The 18,996-nt window shown below is 42.3% G+C and overlaps 3 protein-coding genes across 4 annotated transcripts in view; 1 reads left to right on the top strand and 2 right to left on the bottom strand.

Annotated features, from left to right (window-relative positions):
* The window catches only part of LOC140135201 (nicotinamide N-methyltransferase-like), a 49,844-nt gene extending 47,924 nt beyond the window's left edge, over nt 1–1,920 (bottom strand). The window contains exon 1 of one of the 2 annotated variants that reach the window (XM_072156359.1): nt 342–1,920. In XM_072156359.1, the coding sequence (XP_072012460.1) occupies nt 342–417 (76 nt within the window). In that variant the 5' untranslated portion in view covers nt 418–1,920. Of the gene's footprint in view, nt 1–266 lie in introns of both variants that reach the window. The other variant, XM_072156357.1, reaches the window with a different exon arrangement.
* A 439-nt stretch (nt 1,921–2,359) lies between these two features.
* Nucleotides 2,360–17,478, bottom strand: LOC140135203 (nicotinamide N-methyltransferase-like). The gene is made up of 3 exons (XM_072156364.1): nt 17,313–17,478; nt 6,527–6,734; nt 2,360–6,304 (listed from the first exon to the last, which is right to left on the bottom strand). Exons 1-3 carry the CDS (start codon nt 17,461–17,463, stop codon nt 5,884–5,886), a joined length of 780 nt encoding a protein of 259 aa, XP_072012465.1. The 5' UTR covers nt 17,464–17,478; the 3' UTR covers nt 2,360–5,883.
* The window catches only part of LOC140135204 (nicotinamide N-methyltransferase-like), a 57,120-nt gene continuing 52,758 nt past the window's right edge, over nt 14,635–18,996 (top strand). The window contains exon 1 of the mRNA XM_072156369.1: nt 14,635–14,773. The gene's annotated coding sequence lies outside the window, so the exon portion shown is untranslated. The remainder of the gene's footprint in view (nt 14,774–18,996) is intronic.

Below are 18,996 nucleotides of genomic sequence, written 5' to 3'. Positions count from 1 at the left end.
TTTCAATAAACACATTTCTTAAACAAATTTAAAATCCTACATGACGTATTTCATTTGGTAAATTAACTAACACCAAAGACAGCCAAATTAAAACAAAATAAAGGACTCTGTTGGGTACCTCTGCAAACCTGACCAATTGAATTTTTTTATTACTATTTTCCAATAACTTAGAATAACAGGGATTTGAACTTAGCCTAATTTTGACAATTATATCCCATTGATGTATACAAAAAAATGAAACCAATTAGTAATAGGAATACACATACCCAATGTAAACATTTTTATCAATTTTTCAATGGGAAACTTCAAGAAATCCTCTTCAAAGGCCATATCCGGGTTACCTGAGAAATAATCTTCCAGCAGTCGTCTTGAATCAAAGGAATGTAGATGATAGATCTTATGGGCACTGCAATCCATCTTCTCATATAGAGCCTCACGTAGAGTGAATCCTTCTAAACCTGAGCTCAAGGTCTTTGTATAAGAACTATATATTCTCTATTTGTGTTAGTAAGAATCATGAGTTGTTTTATTTGTGTTGTTAGTCATGTGTCATTATAAAAATCATTAAGGATTATTTCAATAAATAGGGATTAAAGGTAATACATTTTAGAAACAAGTAAACAACTCAGCCTGCAATGTAGAGTACATAGTCACACATGCCTAAGGGTTTGTAATATTGATTGTGAGCTGCATTGTGACTTTGCCGTTGCCAGAATAAAAGAAATATTTAGCAGATCTATTGAATATTACACATTTCTTGAAAAATATATGGTAAAAACATGAAGATGTGGTGATGCATACTGTAGCTGCTGAACAACATCTTTAAGTAAATTCCATCAATCATTATATAGAGTCGTAGGGGCATGGCGTGAGCGCCAGTGTATGATAGCCCCGCCGCTGCATGTTCGTAGCCCGATACAACAAGAGGCTTTTGCAGGTCCTGGCGTAGAAAACTCAGCCGGCAACTTTTCACATATGAAAAGTCCCCGGCAGTAGTGAGTGCGCAGGTGCGGGGACAGTAACGCCCCGCGCCGGCCCAATTCCGGCCAGCCGCGCCCTCCGCTCATCTGGCCGTGCCCCCCCCCCTTCACGCCTCTTCACGCCCCACTGGCAAGAAGGTGGTGGATCGGGGCAAATAATTGCAAAAGCTAGCAATAAGCTAGCATTTGTGATTAATTCCGGGCCTCTGCGCCACTGGCGTGTGACAGAGGTCCTGATAAATATTCCCCATAATGAGAAATTAAATTTTTCATCGAAGTGCTTCCTGTCCCCCCCCTGACCTGACATAGTAACTAGCCCATACCAAAATGAGCACTCTGGAGCACTTACATTTACTATTTGACTCAGTTCATGCAGGATCTAGCTACTTAACTTCACTTAACTGACATTTTCATGTCAGTTAAAAGCACAAAGCTATACTTCAGGTTTAGGTATTATATTTTTCCATAGCAGTAAAGAAGCTCCATACTTTATGACATGGCTGCAAATCAGCTGAGGATTGAAAATATTACTATATGTGGCTTCCGGGTGGAATGATCAAGTGTCAGGAGTCAACTTAATTTATGGGTGTTAGATCAGATTTCTAAGTGTATACCTTTTAGGGATAATCAGCTCTATATTACTACTTAGATTAGAACCCAGTATCTGGAAAGCAAAATTTGGAAATAGAAAAAGAGGGTATTGAATTATATAAGAAACCAAAAAACATACAACCAAAAGGCTGCACTGTCACCCCCATTATGATCATATATGACTGAGGCATCTCATCATAAGCAGTAACCATGCTCAGCTTTATGCTACCCTCTGGGGAGAGTCTGTGGTATACTACAAAAGCACCAAGTGAAAGAGACACCTCTGACAGATATGCTTGTCATTTTCACCAGGAAGCAAAAAGATTACATGACCTCAGTGACAATGAATTTTCAGATACAATACAATAATTAAAAAATAAGATAATACTCACTGCCTGTATATGCTGGGGGGGGGGGGGTAGGGATTGAATGAAAGGGGAAAGAAAATCAATAGAAATCAATTTAAAGTATTGAAGAACCGTTTCAATTTAAATAGATACTTAGTTACTGTTAGATTTATGAAATATTAAAGTAAAACCTGTGATCGTGTAATGGACATATGGCAAAAAGTCTTGTTATCAGATGGACATTTCCTGTAGTCTTGGAGGTGAAACTGTTAATGTTCAGGAGGACAATGATCAAGCTCCACAGGTGATCAACCAACTGGAATAATACCTGGGGTGTTAAGGCCATGTTCTCATGGAAAATGATATTGATTCAAGAGGACAATAATCATACACAAAACATAAATTACACCACTGATAATGCAACATATTGAGATACAGATCTAGTTGTCAAAGTCCCTTTATTTTCGAAAGGAAGTTAGAGTTGTTTTAAGTGGACAATAAATATCACAAACCAGAGCAGAGCCGACATTAAGGGGTGGCAAACTGGGCATTTGCACATCTGTATTGCACTGTGGCATTTGCACATCTGTATTGCAAATTTGGTATTGTCGCATCCATAAATCGTTACCAAAGTTGGATCCACTTGGTGAATGCTGTAAAAAAAAAAAAAATAACCCAAAAAACTTGCCAAAAATGTAAATTTTTTATCAAATCACTTTACAAAAAATGTTCTAAAAAGTGAACATAAAAAGTTACAAGCACCAAAATGGTACCACTGAAAAAAATAACTTGTCATGCAAAAAATAAGCCCACAACCAGCTCCGTCAACCAAAAAATACTAAAGTTATGCCGCTGCAAATATGGCTATACTAAGACCAATGCAATTTTTGCATTGAAATAAAATTGGACAAAGAATTGGTGATTCTATTTTTCTCCACACATAAAGCGTTAATAAAATCACATCAATAAGCTAAAGACCCACTAAAATTAAGTTTTTTTACAATGCATATCTTCTCGTCGCCTTCCCGATGCGCGCTGTAATAGAATGGTGTGAAGGGAAGTGACTTGACAACACAGTTCAGACACAGTGATCAGGGTAAGATGGCGGCTGTTCCTGACAGCCATCCATCCTGTCCCGTGGACCATAGGGGTTTCGACCCCCCAAGTTCATGATCACTGCTATTGGCTGATCAATGCAGACCAACTTACAGCTGGTTATGATGTCGCCTTGTTTTGCCAGGACAGCATTTTCCCAGTGAATTCCGCTGCTTTTAGATGAAAGGACTCAGAAAAGAGTCAGTTCCAAAAGAGGAGTTAGGATGGACACGATGGGGCTCATTTACTAAGGGCTCCACAGCCGCACTTTCGTTGGGTTTCCCAAATTTTTTCGTTTTGCGACGAATTCCGCCGGGATTTTGGCACACGCGATCGGATTTTGCCACAATCGCGCCAGCTTTTACGCGACAGAAATCGGGGGATTGGGAAAAACCGCGGAATTTAAAAAATGAAATGTGTCACAAGATCAAGCATGCACCGAGAAGAAGCAGGTGAACTCCGGCGGACCTCGGCACAGCAGCGACACCTACTGGATATCGGGCACACAACCTTAGTGAATCCCGGCAGGACCCGAATCCACGTCGGACAACGCACTGCGGGATCGCTACAGGACCAGGTAAGCAAATGAGTCCCTATATACTACTACGAGAACTGCGAGAGCTCCAGAGTGACAACATTTTAGTTGGTCCCCTGGTATATACCACCTCCTTATATGCAACGCATTCACAATTTACTTCCAAACTTTGTTGTGAATTAATTTAGGTAAAAGGAATTATTCTAACAACTGTTGTCAAAATGATCATTATACCCCTCTATTATTTCATTGTGGGATGTAGTTTGCAAACTATGGTCCCTTTTTTATTTCTCCTCCAAACCTCTGTATTTGTTAGCAAATCGTTTGTAACTCTCCATGTTATTTATTTATTTATTATTATTTATGTATATTCCAAGTGCTTTATCATTCCGGAGCCCTGCTGGATTTTCTGGCTAGCATTTAGGATCACATGTTGGGTCTTTCTCACACCAGGAAACATGTCACAGTGGCACAAACTGGGCATCACATAATGGGCACCACATACAGGGCATTACATAACAGGAATCAGAAACTGGGCATCACATAATGGGCATCACATACTGGGTGTCACATAATGGACATCACATAATGGGCACTGAATTTTCCAGAAATAATTGCAATTTCCATCTTGGACTCCATTGCACTTCATATTTGGAAACAACCTGTATGTTCAAAATGCTCATTTCAAAAATTGTATTACACTACACCACATATAACACCTTGCTAAATTCCTCAAGGGGTGTACATTGTACAATTAGGGTAACTTTTAGGGGTTTCCTCTGCTTTATACCACTAGGGATCTCCAAATGCTTTCTGACACATGTGAAGGATTTCTGTCAAATTTGGCTTCTAAAAGGCAAGCATCCCTCTTTCCCTCCATTGTGAGCCAATACAACATTTTATATGCACATGTGGGGTCCTTATACACTCGGGATAAATAGTTTTACCCATTTTTGGGAGTAATTACATCTTTTATCTCTTGTAGTTTACAGAAATTAGGGTTAAAAGTGACCTAGTAAATGTGTAGTAAATGCCCCATTGCCTTTAAAAATTACCTGTTTCTATCATCTATTTGTAGAGCATCTATATACTTTAAGGCTTCATGCATACAAATGTGTGCACATTGCGGGCCACAAAGAGGGGAACGTGGCATATTTTCAGGCCACCTACGTATGCATATGAGCCCCGCTCACACCACCAATATTAAGTAGAGATTGACTGCCCGTGCCACAAAGATGGACAGGTAATTTGAGGTGTGGGCAGTCGGCTTTCTCACAGCATGGAGCATGCACTGGCCATGAGCTTTAGCTCATATAAAGTTTTGGGGCAGGAAAAAAAAAAGCTACAGTCTTGCAGTGATGCGCCGATCCATAGATAACTATAATTCTTGGAGCCCTGCAGCTGGGGCAGTTTTGCTCCATGAAATACTACCCCCATTTTCCACTGTTAGGCCAAAACAGCACAGAACATGACAGATGAGAGGTATTCTCTTCCCGGAGACATGGTTTATATATTACTCTTGTATTCCCTTCAATGCTTCAATCAGTTTTCCCCAAAGATGTAAAAATATTTAGATTTTGCATTGGAACATTGTACTAACATTTTAGTGTGTTCATAGGAGGCTTCATGCAACATTTTATTCATTCTTTCTAGGATGAAATAGGATAAACATATCAATTATTTTTATTTAAGATTTTTGTGTGCCACTAATTTGGTATGATAAACACGTAATTGGAGAAAATGTTATTTGTTTGTACATCAGCATCTTTTTAAAAACATAACATTTTTATGTGTCAAAATAACTGGGCTTGTTTTCTGCCGAATGATTTTCATTTGCATCATTTTTAGGCAAGTATAACTTTTTGATAAGTTTTTATAATATTTATGATAAAAATAATATATTTTTTATGGTGATCAACATGTGGCTTCAGTAATAATTATCTCTGATTGTGGATTTTATAGCAGGATAAATTGCAGCTGACTCCCACTGTTAAGATCCAATGCCTAGTACTGATCATGAGAACAGGTATCTGATGGGGTCCAAGGTACCTCCATTGGACCCATCGTCGCTCCCTGAGATGAGTGGAGCAGACGGCCATGCATGACAGTTCTGCTACATTCATCTTTATGGAGCTAATGGAAATTGCCGAGTGCCGCCCCTTTAAAGCATTTAAAGCATGACTGTGCTCCTGCTAGTTTGTGGATTAATTTTTGTAAGTTCTCTATACATGCAATCTAACTTTTCTGCAATTGACTCTGCTTAAGCTACTTATCGGACGTTCTCTATAATTTTCAAACAGTAAATAAAAACATAGTAGAAGATTGTGATAATCTACTACTCTTTATGAGCTGCAATGAATATGACACCCTTATGGTCAATAAGATCACTCTCAACGGTTCTCCTAGATACATTGCAATTATCAATTTTGAAGCCTTCTCCAACAAGAACTTCCCTGACAAATTTTTCATCATATGTGAAACAATGAAACTTCTCTTTGTGAATTTTAAAATATGTTACTTCTAAAGATCCAACTAATATGAGATGTCCTCCAGGTTTCAGCAGCTTTAAGAACTTCCTGAGATATTTTATGTAGTCATCTTTGTCTTTGCAGATCACATCCAGGAGCCAAGCGCTGATGATACAATCCGCTGGTGGTAAATCTATCGGCTCCGTCATATTCTCCTTCTCCAGGTTACATTTTACAACATGTTGCATTGCTGATCTCACTTTTCCTTCTTTGTCCTGAAACTCATAACTGTGAAAAAGAGTAGAAATTAGCAAAAAAATTAAGGTATTAATAACATTGATGTGATTGGATAAGTATAGATTTTTTATCGACCACTAAAATGTAATCAGCAGATTAGTCTTGGTTTAAATTAAGGTATATAAATTGCATATCATCTACAAATTTCTGACATTTTCTTTATATCTTTTGTATTAGAGCAAAAATTTACAGGGGTCTGAACAAGTATTTCACCTTTTTTCATCTATCTCTGCATGTAGTTTTGTAACATGTCCCCAGTGAAATGCTCCTGTACGAGTGTCCACCCATCTCTTCAGCTCCAGGATGCATCTATCATTGACCTTCAGGACTATGATGTGTTTGAAGAACTCACAGGCTGCATACAGATGATGAATCATGGAGCTAATGCTAAGGTCAATCAAGATATCTCCTTTAATGTGACCTGAAATGGAAAGTATACATTTGTCAGAAAAATATTATGGGAAATGTTTATATACCTGTTTTATAATGTTAGATATTTGATGTGAATTAGTAAATTTTATTACAGGAAACATTCATTTAAGTAAATCCCATAGATAACAATAACAACACAATAATCAAATAAAATAATCCTAATTTTTTTAAAAATGTTTTACTAATTTAAATTATCTCGAAATATCTGTTGCTGACACAATGAACCACAGAGGCAATGTGAAGATGAATTTAAATAAGTTGAAATTACCTGTCAAAAACATTTAATATGATTAGTGTTTAGCAAACCAGTTAAAGTATTTTGGCCTTACTTTCTACAAAAGATTGTTTTACTTATGCAAACTTGACCCGTACCATAACTCGATGACACAAAATTGGCTTTAAAATGAGGGGTACAGGACTGCAAACTGGTGGCAATAACAAGAGGACAATTTCCATGGAAAAGCACTGATAGGGAAAGTACTTAAAATAATGACAAAATAAAAAAATTAAATTAAGAAATAAAAATTATTAAATGTGTGATGTTCTGGACCACTTAAGTGTACACAAGGTAAATTAGTTATTGTTTTTCATAGACACTCCTAAATGCATATGTTCTGGAGGCAAAGTAGATGAGAATGAGTTGGCCACACAGCTTTTGATATGGTACAACACTTGGCTAAAACCCTGAACGGCCGATAGCCTCCTTTCACTCTCCACAGCAAAACCATGTTTTGACATAGTCAGCCAGCAATTCTCATTAGATACAAGCCTGGTTAATAATGAGTTTAAACTGGGCCAGAAGTCAACCTAGGTAGTGTAAATACAACAAGAAACGGACATGGGAATTTGTGGATACAGATAAAAGAACAACCAAGTTTAAATGTATATATTTAATTGCCTTAAGGAAAGACTAGACAATACAATATAAGCAAGTAGACAGAGTATAATTTACAATTGGAGTAGAAGTATAATTAATAACATGTAATACAATTATGATGCTCTGCACCAATCTTGAGGGATGGACAGCACTTTTCGATTTTTCCCTACGTTTTTTAAGTTGTCTTGTAATTGTAATAACTTATCTTAGCATAACTTAAAGGGGTTATGCCACGAAACGTATTACTTCAAAAACCTCCCAAAGAGGTAAACATATTTCAAAAACCTATTCATAATGGTCACCTGGAGTTATAAATACTTTTTTATTTGTTATCTTGATACTTGTGCGGCAGCTATTCTGTGTCACAGAAAAGCAGATGTGGGAGGGGCCTAGCAGCACATGTACAGCACTGACAGAGGCAGTTTAACCACAAGTCCTATAATGCTTCACAGGCGCCTCTCTCTCACTGACCTTCCACCGTTGTTACATCACTGCTTTTAGAGTATGCTTCCACCGGATATGTTAAAGTAGTCCTTACCCCTACTGATCCCCACCACAGCAGATTCTGCTATAGAAACGCCATGTCTCCTCCACCAAAGCCATGATAATCCTTGTCACTGAATATGTGAGATACATATAAAAGCTACTTCTAGGCAACTACACTAGGCCCGACCTGGCATAGAATTGTGCCTTAGCCTTCTCTGGGAACTGGAGCAGGCTGTGGGCATTGTGGAGCAGGAATGCCCTTCAGCAGTCGTGCCCCCTTCACGCCGACGTGCTGCAGAGGTGGCATAAGGGGGTAAATAGGTGCATATTCCATATGCCAGGAACTGTGGTTATTTCAGGGCTTGTACTCCTGATTTTAGATACATCAGCTCTGGTAAATCCACCCCTACACTGATTACTATACTCCTTATGCTGGTTGTATGCACTGGCATCAGGGCCCAGCAAGTAATTCTGCAATATGTAAAAAAACATATATGTGTGTGAGACACTGAAGGGGTTAACTGTGGATGAGCGGTATGTTTCCCCTAGGTTTTGCTATTATGCAAGGCCTTAGTGCTGAGGTTGGGTGTCCAGCACCTTGGACACAGGTGATGGGAGCAGCCCAATCAGTTTTTTTTAAAACCGCTCAGCAGAGCTGGAAGTGTTGTCTCTCTCTGGAAGGAGGCTGGAGAGCACACAGCCCTGACCTCTGTGCCTGGAGCAGCCAAGTGTTTTTGTATAGTGGTGAGTTAGTGAACACCTGTATAGTTAGCACCCTGACGGGTAGGATTTTTGTTTGTTTAATGCCTGAATGTAAAGGCTGTTTTATTTTGCTGCTACAATAAACGCAGGCGAGACCTGTTTTGGACTGTACCTTGGTGTCACTGTCTTGAACTGCATCACAGCACCCGCTACCACGGTCTCTACTGGGCCAAATCTCCCACATATGGTGCTTCGGATTGTGGGCAGTTCAAAAGACACACACCTGAAAGGCTCGCTACATCCTGCAACATTGCATGGCCTGGGTGAAAGCAGCAGGCAAATTGCAGGATAAAGCCAAGATGGAGGACTTTATTAAATACCTGCAAGAGGAGGCCAGAGCTAATCGGCAGCAGCAGCAGGCCATGCTCCAGCAGCAGGAGGAGAGGTCCCGCCAGCAGCAGGAAGAGTCCCAGGCTAATCGACAGCTGCAGCAAGCCATGCTCCAGCAGCAGGAGGAGAGGTCCCGCCAGCAGCAGGAAGAGTCCCAGGCTAATCGACAGCTGCAGCAAGCCATGCTCCAGCAGCAGGAGGAGAGGTCCCGACAGCAGCAAGCCATGCTCCAGCAACAGCAGGAAGAGTCCCGGGCTGATCGGCAGCTGCAGCAAGCCATGCTCCAGCAACAGCAGGAAGAGTCCCGAGCCATGTTCCAGCTGATGATGGAAAAGTTTTCTGGCGTTATGGCAGCACCGCAAGCGACGACTACTGAGGGGTCCCATACTGGTTTGCAAGGGTACCCGGTTGTCCAGCATTCCGCACGGGCTGCAGTACAAAAGGCTTTACAAAAGATGACGGCGACCGACGACGTGGAGGCTTATCTCACTGTGTTCGAGCGAGTAGCTGAGCGAGAGGAGTTACCAGCTGAGCAGTGGGCAGATGTCCTGGCGCCGTTCCTGACAGGCGAATCGCAGAAGGCATACTACGACCTGTGTGAAACGGAGGCCCGTGAGTACCCCCAGTTAAAGGCGGAGATTCTGGCTCGTCTTGGGGTCACCGTTCAGGTTCGCTCCAGCTGGGTCCACCAGTGGGCATACTCTGAAAAACTACCCCCGCGCTCCCAAATGCATGACCTGATCCATCTTGTCCGGAAGTGGCTACAACCCGAGGACTGCACCCCAGCACAGATGGTCGAGAGAGTGGTTCTTGACAAGTTCACCCGTTCTCTGCCCTCTCGGCTCCAGCGGTGGGTTGGACAGGTCAGTCCCACAAATGCTGAGGAACTCGTGTCCCTAGTAGAGAGATATCGGGCTACGGAGGATCTTCTACTTATCCCTCCCACACGACGCAGTGCCAGTGACAAGGCCATTAAACCATCTGGTAAGACTGCTACTGCAGAAAAAGGGAAACAGGTCAGGTTGGGAGGGGGTACACTGGGGGGCTTGGATACACAGAAACCCAGTGAGGCTCGTGACAGAGGTCATAGCCGTATCCAGTGCTGGCGATGCCATGAAATGGGCCATATTGCTGCCAACTGTCCCCTGTCAGTGGAGCCAATGGACTGCAACCAGACCCGGCGAATGTCACTGTTTGCCCGGCCGGTTCTGGCTGCCGAGTCAGTAACGGATGCAGAACCCCAAGTGTGTATGGTCACAATCGGTGGTCACACGGTGGAAGCCTTGCTAAACTCAGGGAGTCTGGTTACCCTGGTGCGGGGAACTTTGGTTGATCCTGGACTGTACAGTGGGCGTAAAGTGGGAGTGTTATGTATACATGGGGACACTCGCGAATATCCCACTGCTGTCATCAACCTACTGTTACCCATGAAGTGGGGGTGGTGGGGACCCTGTTTCATGAGGCTATTATCGGCAGAGACTTACCGGTGTTTTGGGACCTCTGGAGACGAAGACCCACCTCAGGTGCTGTTGCAGATAATGGACGTCAGGTATGTCCGGCCTTGGCCCCTGAACCCTTTGAGGCCGATGTACCCACACCAGCAGTAGGGGTGACCCTAGGTGATGAATTCTCTCCCCTAGAGGTCCTAGCTGGTGAGGTCGAGGGCCACGAGGAGGTGGCCGACATGCCGGACCTTGAGTTTTTCCGTGAGAATTTTGGGGCTGCACAGCTACAGGACCCTACCTTGTTTAAAGCACGGGAGAATGTTAAGGTGATAAATGGGGTACTCCAAATACCAGGGGCTGACAAAATATACCCCCGAATGGTGATTGTTGGGGAGCTGTTGTACAGGGTCGACCAGATACGGGGTGAGGAGGTTGAGCAACTTGTAGTACCCCAATCTCACCGTAGGCTGGTGCTAGAGTTGGCACACAAACATGTGCTGGGAGGGCACTTAGGTGCTGAGAAGACCCAGGAGAGGATCCTGCAGAGATTTTTCTGGCCCGGGGTGTGGGAGGAGGTAAACCGGTATTGTAGCTCCTGCCCTGAGTGTCAACTTACTGCCCCGGTGTCCCACTTCAGGAGTCCTTTGGTCCCGCTACCAATCATAGAGGTGCCATTTGAACGGATTGCAATGGATCTGGTTGGCCCCATAGTCAAATCCTCAAGGGGGCACCAATACATCCTGGTTATCCTGGACTACGCTACGCGGTATCCCGAGGCGATTCCATTAAGGAACACCTCCTCCAAAAATATTGCTAGGGAGCTGTTCCAGGTATTCTCACGCACAGGCCTCCCCAAGGAAATCTTGACTGACCAGGGTACCCCATTCTTGTCTAGGGTAATGAAGGAGATGTGTAAGTTACTGCAGGTTAAACAGCTCCGCACCTCTGTGTATCATCCTCAGACAGATGGCCTAGTCGAGAGGTTTAACAAGACCTTGAAGGGGATGCTAAAGAGGGTGGTCAGCAAGGATGGGAAGGACTGGGATTGTTTGTTGCCCTATTTGATGTTTGCCATACGTGAAGTTCCCCAGTCCTCCACGGGTTTCTCACCCTTTGAGCTGTTATATGGCCGTTCCCCACGTGGGCTTTTGGATATAGCCAAGGAGACCTGGGAACAGGAGAGGACCCCCCACCGTAGTGTGATAGAACACGTCTCCCTTATGCAGGACCGCATAGCGGCGGTAATGCCCATTGTAAAGGAGCACATGACAAGGGCACAAGAGGCCCAGTCTAGGGTCTACAATAGGTCAGCCAGACTCAGGACCTTTAACCCAGGCGACAGAGTGCTAGTTCTGGTGCCCACCGTTGAGAGCAAGTTCTTGGCAAAATGGCAAGGACCATATGAGGTCATGGAGAAAGTAGGGGAGGTAACCTACAAGGTATCTCAGCCGGGGAGGAGGAAACCCGAACAGATATACCACGTGAACCTCCTAAAGCCATGGAGGGAAAGAGAGTCCCTGATGGCCGTGGGAGTAGAAAAAGCGTCTGTCCCCAAGAAGGGGACACCGGAGGTAGGTGTACCCGATGCCAAGGTGCCTGAAGTACGGATCTCGGAGTCCCTCTCCAGGGCCCAGATTCAGGAAGCGAAGGAGTTTGTGCTCCGAAATGTGGATGTGTTCTCTAAGTTACCGGGACGTACTTCAGTCATCAAGCATGATATCATAACCGAACCCCACATCCGGGTACACCAAAAACCCTACCGGGTCCCTGAAGCGCGCCGGCTTGCCATATCCGAAGAAGTCAGGCAGATGTTAGACCTGGGGGTTATCGAGGAGTCTAAAAGTGACTGGTCGAGTCCTATTGTGTTGATTCCCAAACCTGATGGTTCCCTACGGTTCTGCAATGACTTTAGGAAGTTGAACGAGGTGTCCAAATTTGATTCTTATCCCATGCCCAGGGTTGACGAGTTGATAGAACGACTGGGAAAGGCTAGATTCTTCTCCACCCTTGACCTGACGAAAGGGTATTGGCAGGTACCCCTTACTGACAGGGCCAAAGAGAAGACCGCTTTTGTTACTCCTGATGGGCTTTTTCAGTACGTGGTACTCTCCTTTGGGCTACATGGGGCTCCCGCCACATTCCAGAGGTTAATGGATCTCGTCCTAAAACCTCACCGGAGATATGCCTCGGCCTACCTGGATGACATCATAGTTTATAGTAACGATTGGGAGAGTCACCTGGCCAAGGTGCAAGCAGTGGTAGACTCCCTGAGGGCAGCAGGGTTGACAGCGAACCCCCAAAAATGTGCACTGGGTCTGGAAGAGGCCCGTTACCTGGGGTACCGTATTGGGCGAGGTGTCATCAAACTCCAAGTAAATAAAGTGGAGGCGATCCAGCAGTGGCCACGACCTATGAGCAAGAAGCAAGTGAGGGCTTTCCTAGGCATAGTGGGCTATTATCGCCGATTTATCCCCGATTTTGCTACCATAGCGGCACCCCTGACTGACCTGACCAAGGGTAGCAGGGCGGTGATGGTAAAGTGGAGTGAAGAGGCTGAGGGGGCGTTTCAGCGACTTAAGACGGTTTTGTGCGAGGGACCGGTACTGATCACCCCTGACTTCACCAAGACCTTTATTGTGCAGACTGACGCTTCTGACGTGGGCTGAGGGGCTGTCCTGTCCCAAGTAGTGGAGGGTGAGGAACATCCCGTGACATTCCTGAGCTGCAAGCTCACATCCCCTGAGAAGAACTATAGTATAGTTGAGAGGGAGTGCTTGGCGATAAAATGGGCTCTGGAATCCCTGAGGTATTACTTGATAGGGCGACAGTTTACACTAGTGAGCGATCACTCTCCCCTCACCTGGATGAGTCAGGCTAAAGAGAGGAACGCCAGGGTCACAAGGTGGTTCCTAATGTTGCAGAATTTCAAATTCACGGTAGAACATCGAGCAGGAAAGCTGCATGGGAATGCCGATGCCCTGTCTCGTACCCACTGTCTGATGGCCAAAAGTGTTCGCCCCCACAGGGTCAAACAGAGGGGGAGGGTATGTGAGACACTGAAGGGGTTAACTGTGGATGAGCGGTATGTTTCCCCTAGGTTTTGCTATTATGCAAGGCCTTAGTGCTGAGGTTGGGTGTTTTTTAAAACAGCTCAGCAGAGCTGGAAGTGTTGTCTCTCTCTGGAAGGAGGCTGGAGAGCACACAGCCCTGACCTCTGTGCCTGGAGCAGCCAAGTGTTTTTGTATAGTGGTGAGTTAGTGAACACCCTGACGGGTAGGATTTTTGTTTGTTTAATGCCTGAATGTAAAGGCTGTTTTATTTTGCTGCTACAATAAACGCAGGCGAGACCTGTTTTGGACTGTACCTTGGTGTCACTGTCTTGAACTGCATCACAGCACCCCGCTACCACGGTCTCTACTGGGCCAAATCTCCCACAGTGATATATAGAATAGCTCCTGCATATGATGTAAACCCCACCCCCTGGATATAAAGCTAAAGGTGGATAGATTAATAATAGATAGATGATAGATAGATAGATAGATAGATAGATAGATAGATGTTGCTGACCTCTGGATGGTTTCCTGCTAGTCAGGGACAGGGGTTCTTTGTAGGACAGCAGGGTAGTAGAGAGGGATACAGTACTTAGTAATTAGGACTTACAGGAGGAGGGCTGCAGGACATGTTTGAGATGAAGTGAGGTCAGGGATCAGCTCTTTTACTTGTTTTGACTTTACTAATGGTGGATACATGATGGAGGGAAGAGCTGCTACACTGCATATGCAATATGAGCTGGTTAGGGGCCCTCTGCATTCCTGGCTATATTACCTTGAATGTGCCCCTGTTTGCACTGGTGGAGCCTGGTGTTAGCAGCACTGACACATGTAATGCAGACCACACTGCACTCAACTACACAGCTCATTCGGCCCCTCCCCCTCTCTCCCATTGGCTGCTCCCTGTCAGCTGACCTCCTTCAGTGTGAGGCAGTGGAGGAATCTGCACTCAGAGATGTAAACAGACGAGCAGAAACTGAATCCTTCTGCGCAGACTCGGCCAGGGGAGAAGGCAGTCAGGACGGGACACAGCTACCAGCAGGGGGAGCCAGCAGTCAACTCAAATCAGGATAACTCAGTAAGGCTGCATATTTTTTAATAAATGTATATGGTGAAATTATAGTTTACAGTGCACTGAGCTGAACTCTGTCCAGGTGCTTTGGTGACATAACCCCTTTAACTTAGCTTATCTGCTTTGATATGGTGTGTAGACACATCAAACCACCCCCAGGTGGGTGCAGTATTTGCTCCTGCCTGGACCAGATCCAAGACCTTGATACTAGAATTGACCGCTGGCCTAATACTAGAACTGTATCTGTTATCTGGATGGGGAGGCCCACAATTACATAACTGAAACATGAAGTGTTTTTGGATAGTGAATACAATTATTTTAAGAAAATAGATTATGAATCACTGATTGCCCATTGAGATTCATACCTATAGCTTTACTCTTTGGAATCCGTTTCTGTGCCATGTATCGAACATACTAAACTGGGCTTTCTAATGGATTCTTTTCTTTACTATTTAATAGGTCCATCTCAATAACAATTTTTATCTTTCAATGAGTATAGATCTAAAATTCTAGTTAATCAAACCAGAATTTAAAGAATTATACAAACTGATAAACCTCTAATTTTCCAAGGTGCGCAAGTAAGAGGGGTTAAAATGACATATATCATGACCAAGTTCTTGTAACTTCAAGTTACCGTATTTTTTGGACTATAAGGCACACCAGATTATAAGGCGCACCATCAATAAATGCCTGCTAAAATGTCTGGTTCATATGTAAGGCGCACCTGATTATAAGGATGAATGATCAGCAGGTGGCAGACCTGTGCACAGTACAAGGCAGCTGTTGGCTGTAAGTATGGTTCATATATAAGGCGCTCTGGACTATAAGGCGCACCTTTGATTTCTGAGAAAATCAAAGGAGTTTTTGTGTGCCTTATAGCCCGAAAAATACGGTATAAGATAACAGAAGTCATGGACAGGGATTTGAACTTGAATTCGATAATGAGATTATTTTCACTGTATAATGGTAGATAAGGTTGGAAAAACGGCAAACAGCGAATATCTAAAAGATTGTTCTATATACCAATCTCCAAAGGGGGTATGGGGTTGCCATGTATTGAAATTTACTGGCTGGCATGTTTATCAGGCTTTGTTAGGGAATCATTAGGGAAGTAGTGCCAGAAACTGGGAGTTCTTGGAAAAGTATATAAACAACAATATAGCAGCTAATCTATATGCATCTTGCTGCACCTTCAAAATCAAAACAGATGGTCAGTGATATTACTAAAGCTTGCTTGGCTTAGATGTACAAAAATAATGAATGGTATAAAAATTAATTAAGAATTCATTTTGAATTTTAGATGGTTACCTTGGGCAGCCTGTGGTATTTTTTCGCTAAAAGAACTCTCTAAAAAAGACAATTACTGAAATTTCCAGCCTTACAAATCAAATATGGGGTATCGATTAGCTTCAGCTTTCAATACCTCCAAATTAGAGAATACTTTAGAACAAATAAAATACCATATTTTTCGGACTACGAGGCGCGCCGGATTATAAAGCGCACCATCAATAAACGGCTGCTAAAACATCTAGGTTCATATATAGGGTACACCGGATTATAAGGCACACCTGATTTTAAGGATGAATGACCGGCAAGTGGCAGACCTGTGTACAGTTCAAGGCAGGTGTTGTCTGTAAGTATGGTTCATATATAAGGTGCACTGGACTACAAGACGCACCTTTTATTTCAAGAAAATCAAAGGATTTTTTGTACGCCTTATAGTCCCAAAAATACAGTACTTGAAATAAATCAAGTTGAAGCTCGTATGTCACTATATATATGGTGATTTTCTTCAGACTAATAATTTTGTTAGAAGAGGTATTTCCATCATATATTCAGAATTGATATCCACCAAAATTAAGTATAATCTTAGCTACATCATAAAATGAGAAGGTTACCTTAATAAACAATTTACTATTGAGGAGTGGAGGAGAGCATTGTATTCAACAGGTAAGACAGCTATTTGTATCAATCACATAGAAATAACTAAGAAAATCAATTTAGGCTGATACCTCCCGGCCTCTAGAATTTCAAAAGCTTTCCATACCTATAGTGACAAATGTTGGAGAGGGTGTGGGATGAAGGCTGATATCTATCATCTCTTGTGATCCTGCCCCCAAATAAAAGATTTTTGGGATAGCATCCTTACCATTCTCTCTAAGATGTCTGGTACTGTGACTGATCCTACTCCAGAGTTAGCACTGCTGAATCTGTCTGCAGAAATAATTCCAATAAAAATAAGATGGATGACTGATAAATTATTTACTAGGTATAAAAAGATCTGTGGATAGATCTCTGTACTGCTCATTCAGATATTTGTACAGAGAAATGATATCTCCCCGTCAGTTTTTGCAAAGGTGAATCATCCAAAGTTTAGCAATCTATCATCGTATTCTAGCCCATTCCCTTAATACACAATATTCCATGTGTCCTTATCATGAGAATCTATTCCTCTCCTTTTGGTTTGAAAGGATAAAAATAGCTTATTATAAATGTTTAAATGTATAAATAAAATTAAACCAATTAATAATAGGAAAACACATACCCAATTTAAAAGTTGTTACACAATTTCGAATGGGAAACTTGAGGAAATCCTCTTCAAAGACCATCTCCTGGTTACCGGAGAAATAATCCTCCAGAATTTGTCTAGTATCACAGTTGTGCACATGATAGAGCTTAGGGCCACTGGAATACATCTTCTTGTTTGTAAGGTGAGCTGACTCTTTTACACAGGTGCTCAAGGTCTTTATATAAGTAATAAAGATTCGTTATTTGTATTCGTAACAATCATCTGTCACATCATGAGTTGTTCTATTTGCACAATTAGTCGTGTGTCTTATTAAATTTTATTGGTTATTAAAAAGATAAGACCATTTAATTAAAAAGGGATTAACAGTGAAATTTCAGAAACAAGTAAACTATTCAACCTACAATGGCTTCTCATATAGAGTCTATATTTATCCAATATATTTAAGTCTGGATTCAAACTTCCTTAAAACACCATAAATTACTTAAAGAATATATGGCAAAACCATAAACATGTGCGTGTACCTGATCAGCATCTAGGAAGTAAACTATATTTAATTATTGTACAGTAAATAAAGATATTGAGCCGGTTCATGGTCAGAAATTTCCTTTATCAGTGAGTTGCTTTGTATTTCCCCTCCTGACCTGACATTTGCTAGATTTAGCTAGAATTACTAGCTAAGTTTCTGCAGGACACACCTACTAGAGTTCACTACCAGCAAACTGCCACTGTACATCCTGTGGCACTCTAGCACCATTCACCACCAAGGGGTGACATTTTTGCTTTATAAATGACTAGTTATGGTGGTGCATACTGAGGGTGTTTTATTGAGGAGAGACTGACGGTAATTTTAGGCTATTCCCATTTATTGCTTTACCTATTTTGGCATACCATGCATATACAATGAAAGTGAAAATCTCTGGAGTCCTACTTTAAAGTATTGAAGATTCTTTTCAATGTTAATGGATATTTAGATGAATAGTTGAAAGGTTTAGAAAATACTTTAATTCATGAAGTCAAAGTCCCCTAAGGTTTTGACAGCAATTACCCCAAATCAGGGGAGAAATTATTCCCTAAATCACTGTAACAAACTGTCATGTTATGAAATCTAATGCAATAAAAATGTGGTCTTGGTAAAGTGATATTGTTGGTCATATTGGTCTTTATATAGATATATGTATATATGAAAGAAATTGCAGTAAATGCCCTACTACATGCCTCATCATCACACACCATCAGTGCAGGCCCTATGGGACAATATCTTGGAGAGTATGTTCCTTGGAAGAGAGTTTTGAAGATCATGCACAAAAACTAAGACAAAGAGACAAAGATTTATGAACTGTGGATATAGCCAGAGATCTCTAAGAAAAGCATCCAACAGAGCAAAATCCACTCCATGGGTTAAATTATTGTATCTGGAACAGAAAAATAAGGAGAATCAGAAGGTCAGATTCATTACAGAATACCAATGGCAACAAATGAGAAAAATTCTGAATTGCTACTGGCCCATACTGAGATCAGATTCACTGGTACAGAGATATATTCCAACATATCCAGGGATCGTGGCTCTCAGATCTAAACATCTGTGAGACCTACTGGTTAAAAGTCGCTATGAAATGAAAACTATCCAGACTTTTGGGGATACAAAGGGCCCCATATGGGGATGTAAGCACTGTAGGCATTGTGTGACATACCCTAATAT

Source organism: Engystomops pustulosus, chromosome 6 (assembly GCF_040894005.1).
Source record: "Engystomops pustulosus chromosome 6, aEngPut4.maternal, whole genome shotgun sequence".
NCBI lineage: Eukaryota > Metazoa > Chordata > Amphibia > Anura > Leptodactylidae > Engystomops > Engystomops pustulosus.
The sequence above is the reverse complement of the archived record's forward strand: the minus strand, read 5'-3'. Positions and strand labels throughout refer to the sequence as shown.